The following is a 12890-nucleotide window of genomic DNA, read 5'->3' on the forward strand; positions in this document are numbered from 1 at the left end:
ACACACACACACAGGATCCTCTGTTCCGCTTCTTTGAGCGCGAGGTGAAGATGGGCGCCCGCATGCTGCAGGAAGTGCGTCAGGACCTGACTGATGTGGTGCAGGTGTGCGAGGGCAAGAAGAAACAGACCAACGACCTGCGCACCCTCATCAACGACCTCGTCAAAGGTTCTCCTCTCATTCTCTACACAAGATCATCTTCGTTTCATTATCTAATATGGTGACAATGTGTGAGGATTACAGTAATAGTTAATGGCCATGTGTGGTACTTTGTTGTTTTTATACAAGTCTTCCATTGACATCAATGGATGTTTCTATTTAATGGTCAAAAGTTATACTCATGCAACTCGAGTTAGGATTTGGCATGTAGTTTCTACAAGGCTTCCCAGTGCTAATGGTGTGTCTCGTCCAGGTATCCTGCCTCGTAGCTGGTGTCGCTACACCGTGCCTGCGTCCATGACTGTTATCCAGTGGGTGGCCGACTTCAGCGAGCGTGTCAAACAGCTGCAGGCCATCTCCCAGGGAGCTGCCAGCGGGGGCGCTAAGGAGCTCAAGGTGCCTTCAGCTGATCTCCTAATATTAAAGGGGTTGTTCAGCTGACCACCTAATATTGAAGGGGTTGTTCATCTGACCTCCTATATCAAAGAGATAGGAAGACCTAAGTGAATTTGGTGTTGCCTTAAATTTGGTGTTGCCTTAAAATGATTCCATGATCATAGACAGGTAAACCGGCTAATTCGTTAGGTTGGAATATTGCCAATGTTAGCATCCCATTGGATTTTATTCATTTAATTCTGAATGACAAACTACTGTAAAGTCCATGAACAAGTTGTCACTTTTTAAGAGTTAAAAATAAAGCCATCCCATTAATGGGTGCTTTGCAATGAAATTATACCATAATTGACCCCGGGAACTTGACAAGGTATTGGACTTTTAGCAGTAGTGTTACCCAAAACTCTCCACCAACTCTGAATCAGTGTCTTTTCCTGTCCAGAACATCCATGTGTGCCTAGGCAGCCTGTTTGTCCCTGAGGCCTACATCACGGCCACTCGTCAGTACGTGGCCCAGGCCAACAGCTGGTCCCTGGAGGAGCTGTGTCTGGAGGTCAACGTCACCACCGCCCAGGGGGCCGCGCTTGATGCCTGCAGCTTCGGCATCAAAGGTCAGCTCACCAGTCACTCATCTATATTAGTATACAGTACCAGAAAGCAAGAATTAACACCAAAGCTACTTTTAATAGTTATGGTCTGGCTGTGATCCTCCAGGGCCTGGATTATTTATCCATCTAGTATACATGATCAACCCAAGTGACCTTTACGAATCCCTCTTTCTCCCCGACAGGTCTGAAGCTGCAGGGAGCCACCCACGGCAACAACAAGCTGTCTCTCTCCAATGACATCTCTACGGAGTTGCCACTGACTCAGCTGCGTTGGGTGAAGCAATTGAGCGCCGAGAAGAAGCACATGGTATGTCTGAGCCACATACAAATGTGAAGCTTGAGCACAACACTTTCAATATCCCCTCGGGGGTATTGCTAGATTACATATCAATTTTCTCCAGATGATAGACCAGACCTCACAATTCCCTTCAATAGATGGTTCATAGAATGTGGGGAGTTTGTCATTCTCCAAACACCATGAACATTGTACATCTGTCATTCCCACAGGTCACTCTCCCCGTGTATCTGAACTTCACCAGAGCTGATCTCATCTTCACCGTGGACTTTGACATCGCCACCAAGGAAGACCCTCACAACTTCTACGAGCGTGGAGTGGCAGTGCTCTGCACAGAGTAGACTCTGGAAATTATTTTATTCATCATTCCTATTAATCACTTATTCCTAGTGTAGTCCACAGGGTAATGTAGTCAAGTAACTAGTTGGAGAAGTAACATTAAGTCATTGGTAAGTGGAAGAAAGTCTTGAGTAATGTGGTCAGTTGGATTGTGAAAGGGAAGTTGGAAAGAGGTAACAATTTTTATATGAAGGATTCTGTATGTTATGATGGCGTAAATGACATGGAAAATAAAGTATCAATGGTTTAACATGGCTAACAGACTGGGTATAGTTTGTTTTTGACTATGGTCCATGATCTTTAAAATGCATAGCAGCCATATTGCTGCTTATCCATCTCAGATATGAGGGGCTAAACCCGAGCATTTTACTTCCACTGTGGGATTAGATTCATTGTTCCGCATTCTGTAGGCCGAATTACATGCACACTAGCCTCTTGGAATGTGGAATTTTCTCAATAGGATAATTGTTCAAGCCTTTCATATCTACAGATGATTCTTTGTAGTCTGCCATTCTCACTTGGAATGCACCCAATGAATTGACATTGAGGGGAGCTGTCTGGAGAGATGCCTTGTAATAATTAAGGACTCATAAAAATGTAATCAATTTGGTAGTACAGCTTTATTTAATATTAGTCTAAAGCAAATCTGTCTACCACTACCATACACTAGAACTAGCAAATGCATGATTTATTCAGTCCCCCAAAATATACAGCACCAATGAACAATATAGCAATGCAAATTAATATGGAATGTTATTCCTTATGTGTGAGAATGAAGTTATTCAATTTAGTGTTAGACACTTTTTTTTAAGTGAAGAAATAACGTGACACATTCTCCTAGTTAACTTGAATAGACTCAACATCAATATATTATCACCTAGTCTACTTGTTCTGCAGAGAAAGGTCAAGTGTCCCCGTTTTTCCAGTGTCATGACCCTGTCCAGAAACCGCTCCTAGCCACCTGTGTAGATAAGCAAGTGTCTCTAGGCTAGGGGGGTGTTTCTGGTCATGGACCAGCTCACCTCAGGAGGAGAATCCCCAGCCTCCATTTTGGTGACACACTGCTTCTTCCTGTGGTAACAATCTTGTAGTGCCTCTGCTCCTGGAAGACTTAACTTCCTTTTGAAGACACCCCTGAGGGGGATAGTACTGTCAGGAGATTTCTCTGTTATCTGGACTTTGGGGACCGAGGTTGCTGCCCCCACAAAAGTGGGAAACACAGGTGTGCAAGGTGAAGATTTAGTAGTGAGCACTGAGTCTGCAGATGTCTCTGCCACAGGGCCCCGCCCCTTGCTGTGGCTGCAGGATGACATGGTATCCATGTGGCTGCATGTCCATAGCTCAGAGTCACTTGCTGACCTCATCTGGACATCAATGAGATGAGGCTCTGTTGGACCACCACTTTTGATCACTTCTTTAGGGATGGGAGTGTGATTGTTCCTTCTTTGGCTCCTGCCCCAATACCTGCAGCTCCCCTGCCTCGGTCGCCTGGGGCCAGCTATAGACTCATCCGAATCTTCTGAGCTCCCGTCATATGGGTCCAAGGACTGAAGCGAGACATACTGTTAAGTATAGTATGAATGTAAGTGATTTGCTCATCAATGCTTGTGAATTGCAATCCTACTTACCAAAGAAAGCCACGAATATCGTCCCACCGGCTTGTGTGAACATGTTAGCATCCTTTGAATGGGTTGTCTGCTCTCTGCCGCACTACTTCCACATCCCTGATCAGAGTAACATTGTAGAAACTAGTTAAAGTTCATAACTTTGTAGTCTGGTAACTTAAAATGTTGTAAAATAAATAAGGGTGTTTAACTTGTATCAAAAGTGAGGGCATGCTAGTTCTTGGTCATGACTCAGTTCCATTGCACAAAGGCGTTTAAGAGCACGATGCTCTGAACATTGACATGAGTCACATGCGTAAGTTTTTGGAAGCATAAGGAACTTTCATATCAGTAAGAAAAAAGTTGAATTGATACACATTGATATGACCGTGTGGGAACGCTAGACCTATCTCCATGTTATTGCGCTTGTTTACGGAAGACAAGAGGCCACCACCTGTGCGTCAGCGTAACTCAAAGTGTAGCGGAAGTCATTTCGTGGATGAATGCTGCCTATCCATACAAAAAAAAAAACTGCAGTCTTCCATAAGGATAGAGTTTGAGAGTTAACGGCATGCATGCTCATAATTATTGTAGACTGCCTACCATAACACTTACTATCAGTCAAAAGGACATACAATGAGACTATTACCATGGTGCTGGTATCAGACCATCTTGGACTGACATCTGATTCGGAATCAGTACTGGACTCCACTTTACACAGCTCCTACAATAAAATAGGGGAAGAAAGAAGAGCTATTACATATTACTCACCTCAAAGTTGTGGCACAATAATGTTTACCTATGCTACAGGCGTTGACTTTAACCGTCTAGAATATACAAAATGTGCATACAACTGCATCTTTGAATTTCCTCACCATGTATTTGAATGCAAGCTTATCCATACTACTGGGGCCACTTTCAACAAGACTGTCATCAGGAAAACCTGCGAATAAAATAAATAAATCCATATGTATATTTTATAAGGTAAACCATCAGTAGGCCTAATTAGAGTTTCTGTCATCCCAATTCATAACGTCACCTCAATTGGCCTTCTGTGATAAAAGACCCATGTTTTTGTAAAAACATTGGTTAAACTCGTCACGTTTAAAAACAAGGTTTTTCTATAGAAACGCACGTCTATTCAGATGAAAACATAATGTGCATAAGTCTGTATGTATTTGATTTACATTGCTCACTACCATCTGTAAACACTGACACTCAATTCATCCAAAATTACCTGGAAGTGAGTGTTGCTGCTGCCGGTTCGTTGTCGCCATGGTTCTTTGATTGACCACCAACTTCACAGATTTGGGCAGGTGCGCCTTGTCAGCATCTCAGCTGGCTGCTGTGAATTGATTGACTAGTTTATTACTTTTCATTGGTTCATTTCAAACAGGTAATTTTACCTTCATGCCTCGTTTACCAAGGAGATAAACGTGAGTTTGCCAGTATTAAACTTCAATTGGAACAAAAAACATGTTTTAATGGTTCTCATCTGTTCAACCCCTGTCCATTTGAATAGGTCACACTCACTTGCGCGAGTCGACTCCAAGCTACCCATGAACGGTGATGCGCATGCTCCATGCGTAAGATCCGAGCTCGAGGAAGGATGAATGTTATTGTTCATTTTAAAGATGGCGGCGGAGGGAGGAGGGAAGGAGTTGAACGAAATTAAAACTCAGTTCAATACACGGGAAGGCGTCTATAAACTCCTCACTCACTCCGAATATAGCCGCCCCAACAGGGTGCCTTTTAATTCCCAGGGTTCAAACCCCGTCAAAGTCTCCTTCGTCAACGTCAATGATCAGTCTGGTAACGGCGACAGAATATGTTTTAATGTGGGCCGGGAACTGTACTTCTACATCTACAAAGGCGTTAGAAAGGTTGGTAGCTAAACATTATTATGACAGCTTGCTTATAATTCATGTGTCTTAATTGATGACCACAGGTCAGTGTTGTCCAATTTTTATGGTTTATGACTAATGCACAGCACTGTGTCCTAATAGCACCACCAGTCTGTTCTCACTGCACAGTCCACCTCGTCCAAAATTGTTGTGGTATGCACAGCGAGCCAGCTAGCAGACTGGCTAACTCTAATCTGACAGTCACCGTTAGGTTGTAACACCTATCAACGCACCATGGACATGGTGGACATTTGGCTAGAATCCCAATATTGGCAGTGAATGCATGCTCGTGAAATCACAAGTGTGACCTCTATTTGTACTTCCACTTGGGTGATGACTTACAGTGCACGGATGCCCTGTCTGATGTGACCTAGGAAATCTAGCCTTGAAAGGTGCTTAAACAACAGTTGTGGCGTCAAGAACAAGGTGTTGTGAATTAATTTGCACAATTACTTGAAATTTACATACATATGAAGATGTTATATAACCCAAATCTAAATCTGCATACAAGATGTCCATTGAATGGTTTTACATTAACTTCCAATGATGTGTGGTGACAGGAAGTGCTTCCTGGAGTTCAGTCAGACAGAGGGGCATCTTAGTGAGTGAGTTGCTGTTAACTTTTGAACATGACAAGTTGATAATGCAGGACTACAGGTGCTTGATCCTATTTTCCTCAGTGTGGCAGATAGTAGACCAAGTCTATAGTTTTTCCATTTCTTCCAAGTGTGTAAACAGATCTAAACATCTACAATATTCACAAGGACTATACAGGTGCATAAATTCTATTTTGCCCTGTTTATCAAAACATGTCAATAATCAACTGACTGGCTTTCTTGATGTCTATAGTATTCTCTCTGGTATGCAATCTGGTTTCCGCTCAGGTTATGGATTGTGTCTCTGCAACCTTAAATGTCCCTTAATAACCTCTTTGAACCACCCCTCCCGGATCCGGGATAATTGTCATCAGCAACGCTGAATAGCATAGCGCAACAGTCAAATAATATTACTAGAAAATATTCATATTCATGAAATCACAAGTACAATATATGAAAACACAGCTTAGCCGTTTGTTAATCACCCTGTCGTCTCAGATTTTGAAATTATGCTTTACAGCGAAAGCAATCCAAGCGTTTGTAAGTTTATCGATAGCCTAGCATAGCATTATGTACACTTAGCATCAGGAAGCTTGGTCACGAAAATCAGAAAAGCAATCAAATTAACCATTTACCTTTGCTCTTTTGATGTTTTCACTCACGAGACTCCCAGTTACACAACAAATGTTCCTTTTGTTCCATAAAGATTATTTTTATATCCAAAATACCTCCGTTTGTTTGTCGCGTTATGTTCAGAAATCCACAGGAAAGGGCAGTCACGACAACGCAGACGGAAATTCCAAATAGTCTCCATAATGTCCACATAAACATGTCAAACGTTTTTTATAATCATTCCTCAGGTAGTTTTTAAAATATATATTCGATAATATATCAACCGAGTGTGTAGCTTTTTCCATAACAGCGGGAGGAACAATGGCCGTCTTACTCAATTGCGCACCAACTCACTCTGAGAGCCCCCACCTGTCCACTTACGCAATGTGATCCTTCACGCTCATTTTTCAAAATAAAAGCCTGAAACTATGTCTAAAGACTGACTCCTTAGGGAAGCCACAGAAAAAGGAATATGGTTGATATCCCTTTAAATGCGCAATAGGGATGCATAAGAACTGAGAGACTTCAAAAACAGGGGCACTTCCTGATTGGATTTTCCTCAGGTTTTAGCCTGCAATATCAGTTCTGTTTAACTCACAGACAAAATGTTGACCGTTTTGGAAACTTTAGAGTGTTTTCTATCCCAATCTGTCAATTATATCCATATTCTAGCATATGTTCCTGAGAAATAGGCCGTTTACTTTGGGAACGCAATTTTTCCAAACATAAAAATAGTGCACACTAGCTTCAAGAGGTACCTTAATGATGTTGTCATTGCCCTTGATTCTAAGCAATGTTGTGCTGCTATTTTTATTGAATTTGATACGGGCGACCATTCCATTCTTGTGGGCCGGCTAAGGAGTGTTAGTGTCTCTGAGAGAGGTAGTTAGTAAACCAAGCCAAAGATCCCTCAAAGAGTGCAGTGTATAAAGTCAGAACATCTGCTGTCTCAGCCACTGCCTATCACCAAGGGTGTACCCCAAGGCTTGGTCCTAGGCCCCACGCTCTTCTCAATTTACATCAACAACATAGCTCAGGCAGTAGGAAGCTCTCTCATCCATTTATGTGCAGATGATAGTCTTATACTCAGCTGGCCCCTCCCTGGATTTTGTGTTAAATGCTCTACAACAAAGCTTTCTTTAGTGTCCAACAAGCTTTCTCTACCCATAACCTTGTTTTGAACACCTCCAAAACAAAGGTATTGTGGTTTGGTAAGAAGAATGCCCCTCTCTCCACTGGTGTGATTACTACCTCTGAGGGTTTAGAGCTTGAAGTAGTCACCTCATACAAGTACTTGGGAGTATGGCTAGACCGTACACTGTCCTTCTCTCAGCACATATCAAAGCTGCAGGCTAAGGTTGCATCTAGACTTGGTTTCCTCTATTGTAATCCCTCCTCTTTCACCCCAGCTGCCAAACTAACCCTGATTCAGATGACCATCCTACCCATGCTAGATTACGGAGACGTAATTTATAGATCGGCAGGTAAGGGTGCTCTCGAGCGGCTTGATGTTCTTACCATTCGGCCATCATATTTGCCACCAATGCTCCTTATAGGACACTTCACTGCACTCTATACTCCTCTGTAAACTGGTCATCTCTGTTTACCTGTCGCAAGACCCACTGGTTGATGCTTATTTATAAAACCCTCTTAGGCTTCACTCCCCCTATCAGATATCTACTGCAGCCCTCATCCTCCACATACAACACCAGTTCTGCCAGTCACATTCTGTTAAATGTCTGCAAAGCACACACATCCCTGGGTCCCTCCTCTTTTCAGTTTGCTGCAGCTAGCGACTGGAACGAGCTGCAAGAAACACTCAAACTGGACAGTTTTATCTGAAACTCTTCATTCAAAGATTCAATCGTGGACACTCATACTGACAGTTGTGGCTGCTTTGCGTGATGTATTGTTGTCTCTACCTTCTTGCCTTTTGTGCTGTTGTCTGTGCCCAATAATGTTTGTACCATGTTTTGTGCTGCTACCATGTTGTGTTGCTAGCATGTTGTGTTGTCATGTGTTGCTGCCTTGCTAAGTTGTTGTCTTAGGTCTCTCTTTATGTAGTGTTGTCTCTCTTGTCGTGCTATGTGTTTTGTCCTATATTTTATTATTTAAAAAATAATAATCCCGTCCCGGCAGGAGGCCTTTTGGTAGGCCCTCATTGTAAATAAGAATTTGTTCTTAACTGACTTGCCTAGTTAAATAAAGTAAAAATATATTTTTTAAATGCTAAAGCGTGTACCTTTCTGGCATTCTCTAACTGGAATATACCATATGGGCCTATGGTTGGAATAGGCCTATGCAAAAACAGCTGAGCTGTCTGGAGACACAAGAAAACTTTCCACTCTAAAACTTTCCGATCTGCTGTCACCAGTGTGACTGTTGTGCTAGTAAACTCACTGTGCCCCTGAGGCATTTTGAATAAAGCACAAACTTAAAAGGCTAGAGTTGCATGCCCAGGTCTGATTCTTTATGTCAGTATTGTTCATAACACACCGCATCAAGCCCCCCCCGAGACACTACATTGTTATGTTAGGCCTTTATTTCAGGAAGATATTTTTTTAAGGGTGTCTTTTTGATGTCCTCTGATTATTACAATTGATTGTACTGTAGCGCAATTAAATTATTGACTTCAAAGGCTGCGTCATAGACCTAGTTACCACTTCAAAAGGCATTTTGTGGTTGCTGTCATGTTCAAAGAATTCTGTGTCGTCATGAGCACTCTACTCAGGTTGGCTTCGTTGCTTTTGCATGCCACCCTTGATGCTTTGATCTGCGATTTGACCAGGAGCCGAAAACACACAACACTGAAAAGATTAGAGCAGTAACCGTATCTCACTGGGTTTTTTTTTGTTGTACTCTTTTCTTTCAGGCAGCTGACTTGAGCAAGCCTATCGACAAGAGGATATACAAGGGAACACAGCCCACATGTCATGACTTCAACCACCTGACGGCCACAGCGGACACCGTCTCCCTGCTGGTGGGCTTCTCGGCAGGCCAAGTGCAGCTCATCGACCCCATCAAGAGGGAGACCAGCAAGCTCTTCAATGAGGAAGTAAGTTGTCATGAAAGTCTCCAAATGAAATGTAAAGCCACATAAAGCTGTGATTGGCCAAAACCACCATAGATTGGGGTAGAGAGAGAAAGGGTGTTTGGTTACTGACTTCTAATGTACTTTTTGTGACATAACTCAAGCCATTGTTGCTTACATTTGCATTTAAACATGTTTTGTTCCTTCTCTCCCTCCTCCCTTTCTCTCCCGAAATGCTTTCCCCAGAGACTAATAGACAAATCCAGAGTAACTTGTGTAAAATGGGTGCCCGGCTTAGAGAGGTTGTTCCTAGTCGCTCATTCCAGTGGAAACATGTACTTGTACAACGTAGAAAACACGTGTGGCACCACGGCGCCTCACTACCAGTTGCTCAAACAGGGCAAGAACTACTCGGTGCACACGTGTAAGAGCAAATCCACGCGCAACCCTTTGCTCAAATGGACGGTGGGCGAGGGAGCGCTCAACGAGTTTGCCTTTTCACCCGACGGGAAGTTTCTGGCGTGTGTCAGCCAGGACGGCTTCCTTCGGGTCTTCAACTTTGACGCGGTGGAGCTGCACGGGACCATGAAAAGCTACTTTGGGGGTCTGCTGTGCATGTGCTGGAGTCCGGACGGAAAGTACATTGTCGCCGGGGGCGAAGATGATCTGGTGACCGTGTGGTCGTTTGTGGACTGCCGGGTTATCGCGCGCGGTCACGGACATAAATCATGGGTCAGCGTGGTGGCGTTTGACCACTACACAACCAGTGTGGAGGATGCAGACCCTATGGAGTTCAACGGCAGCGACGAGGACTTCCAGGGCCTCCACTTTGGTCGCGACCGGGCCAACAGTACGCAGTCCCGGCTCTCCAAACGCAACTCCACAGACAGTCGGACAGTACACACCACGTACAGGTTTGGCTCAGTGGGCCAGGACACTCAGCTGTGCTTGTGGGACCTCACAGAAGATATACTTTTCCCCCACCTCCCGCTTTCCCGGACAAGAACACACACCAATGTGATGAACGCTACCAGCCCCCCGGCGGGAGGTGAAGTCGCTGGTGACATAGTGAACAATGTGAGTAATAACCCTAGCACGAACGATAGCGGCGCCAACACCCCCAGTAACTCCCTCTCCTCTCCCCTGCCACGCTCCAACAGCTTACCGCACTCGCCAGCTATGACTGCCAACAACAAGAGCTGTGCCATCGCCTCGGGTGTCAGCAAGTTCGCCACGCTCTCCCTTCACGATCGCAGAGAGCAGCACCAGGAGACCGACCACAAACGGAACCACAGCATGGGTCACATTAGCAGCAAGAGCAGTGACAAGCTCAACATGCTCACAAAATCCAGAACAGACCCTGCAAAGACTCTGGGGACACCGCTCTGTCCCCGCATGGAAGACCTACCCCTACTAGAGCCTCTTATCTGTAAAAAGATAGCACATGAGAGACTGACTGTCTTAATATTTCTTGAGGACTGTATAGTGACAGCTTGTCAGGAGGGATTTATTTGGACATGGGCGAGGCCTGGAAAAGTGGTAAGTTCTTTTTGAATAGAATTTAAGTTCTGCATAATACCCATGCATTTCTCTTTGTGGTTAGTTTGGGCACTGCAAGGATCCATTTTGAAAACTTTTGTATATTTGTGAACATTTTGGACAGCATTGTGTTGTGACATACTGCATGTGTAGGAGATCCCATCTCAAATCTGTCTGTATGTGTGTAAGTTTTGTGTTCATCTGCCACCCCATGCAAAGCCCATACATTTTCAAAATATGAATAATGGTTAGACACTTGTATTATGTACAATCAAGTCACCTGGTGGATAAGTAAGTGCACTTAGGCAGCCCTCCTTATCAGTGGAAAGAAGACATTGATCACAACCGAGGGTGTTTGTGTGCATCGGCTCAAACACCCATTTTGACTCATTACCATCCCACAATGCACCGCAGCATAACCAAGCAAGACCTCTGCACGCTCACCCACTACACAGATTCTTTCAGCTTTCTACGTTAATGCATTATATTCACTGCATCATGCACTCACTAACTGCTGTGCAAAGGCCATTTGAATGCAGGAAAGTGGGAGAAGGAAGATGGGGGGGTTAATTCATTTGATGCTTTGAAAACTTTCCCCAGTGTCAAATCTCCTTGTTTTCCTTTCCAGGGTTTGTCATCCCAAAAGCAAGCAGTCTCTCCCAGTGGAACGATAATATAGCCAACACTATTTCTGCTGCTAAGAAACCTGCATTACACCAGAGCCTGGTGCTGCTCTTCACCCCACAATGCATTGCAAGTTTTTTCCTTTCTCTTGTTACTTTTTCTATTCTCTCTTTATTTTTTGGTTATCATTCACATGGTCTAGATGGTAGAAGTATTCAAATACAGAAATGGAAAGAGTGTGGAGACATTTTGGACAGTAATTCTAATGTATTTTCTGGATTTTTAAAATGTTTTTTTTTTTTTTCTCTCTTTTTGCTCCCACATCTGGACTTTGAGCTTGGCTTAGTTAGATGCAAACCAATCAAATTATGCTTGTGTTTTAAAATGAGAGTTCACCCAACTTTCATAATTCCTATGCAAGTGGTCCATGGACCAGGAGTGACTGCCACCAGCCGCTACAGTAAAGTAATGGAGTTCCATGAGTTGCTCACCAACCATAGTCTAAAAACTGCACACAAAAATCAATTTGTTTAGCCTTTATGATTTTGAAGATGTGCACTGTCAAAAGATATCTAAGTTGCTAGAGTCCCAACTATTTTCTTAACCGAGCTACAGACGATCACAGGTTTCGGTGTGCCTTGCCTTCCGTTAGCATCCAAGGATTTGCCTCTAACCAAATTCTTTACAAGTGTTTTATTTATTTTTATAGAATCTCCCCATTGAGAACTTAGCACAGATTTTGTTACAGTGACTGCAAAAACCACACCTACGATGACAGACTGTCTTCTGAATGGAAGACAAGGCACACCGAAACCTATGATCGTCTGTAGCTCGGTCAATACTAAACAAAAATATAAATACAACATGAAACGATTTCAACTATTTTATTGTGTTACAGTTCATTTAAGGAAATCAGTCCATTTAAATAAATTCATAAGGCCCTAATCTATGGATTTCACATTACTGGGAATACAGACATGCATCTGTTGGTCAGATGCCAACAAACAAAAAAAGTAGGGGCGTGGATCGGAAAACCAGTCGGTATATGTCTGGTGAGTAACGCAACATGTTGGTCCCATTTTTAATGAGCTGAAATAAAATATTCCAGAAATGTTCCATTTAAAGCACAAAAAGCGTATTTATCTCAAATGTTGTGCGCTTATTAGTTTAAATCCCTGTTAGTGAG

The 12890-nt window shown here is 43.3% G+C and overlaps 3 protein-coding genes across 4 annotated transcripts in view; 2 read left to right on the plus strand and 1 right to left on the minus strand.

The window, feature by feature from the left end:
• dync1h1 (dynein, cytoplasmic 1, heavy chain 1) overlaps window positions 1-2049 on the plus strand; it is a 48290-nt gene extending 46241 nt beyond the window's left edge. Inside the window, exons 71-75 of the mRNA XM_024437790.2 lie at window positions 15-168; window positions 413-555; window positions 995-1163; window positions 1343-1467; window positions 1668-2049. Coding sequence (XP_024293558.1) covers window positions 15-168; window positions 413-555; window positions 995-1163; window positions 1343-1467; window positions 1668-1796 — 720 coding nt within the window. The 3' untranslated portion in view covers window positions 1797-2049. The remainder of the gene's footprint in view (window positions 1-14; window positions 169-412; window positions 556-994; window positions 1164-1342; window positions 1468-1667) is intronic.
• A 346-nt stretch (window positions 2050-2395) lies between these two features.
• On the minus strand, window positions 2396-4995 carry LOC112262092. Its single transcript, XM_024437796.1, has 6 exons — window positions 4932-4995; window positions 4636-4743; window positions 4274-4341; window positions 4048-4122; window positions 3423-3518; window positions 2396-3341 (listed from the first exon to the last, which is right to left on the minus strand). Exons 2-6 carry the CDS (start codon window positions 4673-4675, stop codon window positions 2778-2780), a joined length of 843 nt encoding a protein of 280 aa, XP_024293564.1. The 5' UTR covers window positions 4676-4743; window positions 4932-4995; the 3' UTR covers window positions 2396-2777.
• LOC112262091 (WD repeat-containing protein 20) lies at window positions 4946-12890 on the plus strand. Of its 2 annotated transcripts, none has more exons than XM_024437795.2 (4): window positions 4946-5281; window positions 9383-9565; window positions 9788-10618; window positions 10702-10984. In XM_024437795.2, exons 1-4 carry the CDS (start codon window positions 5012-5014, stop codon window positions 10849-10851), a joined length of 1434 nt encoding a protein of 477 aa, XP_024293563.1. In that variant the 5' UTR covers window positions 4946-5011; the 3' UTR covers window positions 10852-10984. The 2 variants fall into 2 exon arrangements, with proteins under 2 accessions (XP_024293563.1, XP_024293562.1); XM_024437794.2 differs by adding an exon at window positions 11709-12890 and having other exon boundaries at window positions 4948-5281; window positions 9788-11080.

Source organism: Oncorhynchus tshawytscha, linkage group LG11 (assembly GCF_018296145.1).
Source record: "Oncorhynchus tshawytscha isolate Ot180627B linkage group LG11, Otsh_v2.0, whole genome shotgun sequence".
NCBI lineage: Eukaryota > Metazoa > Chordata > Actinopteri > Salmoniformes > Salmonidae > Oncorhynchus > Oncorhynchus tshawytscha.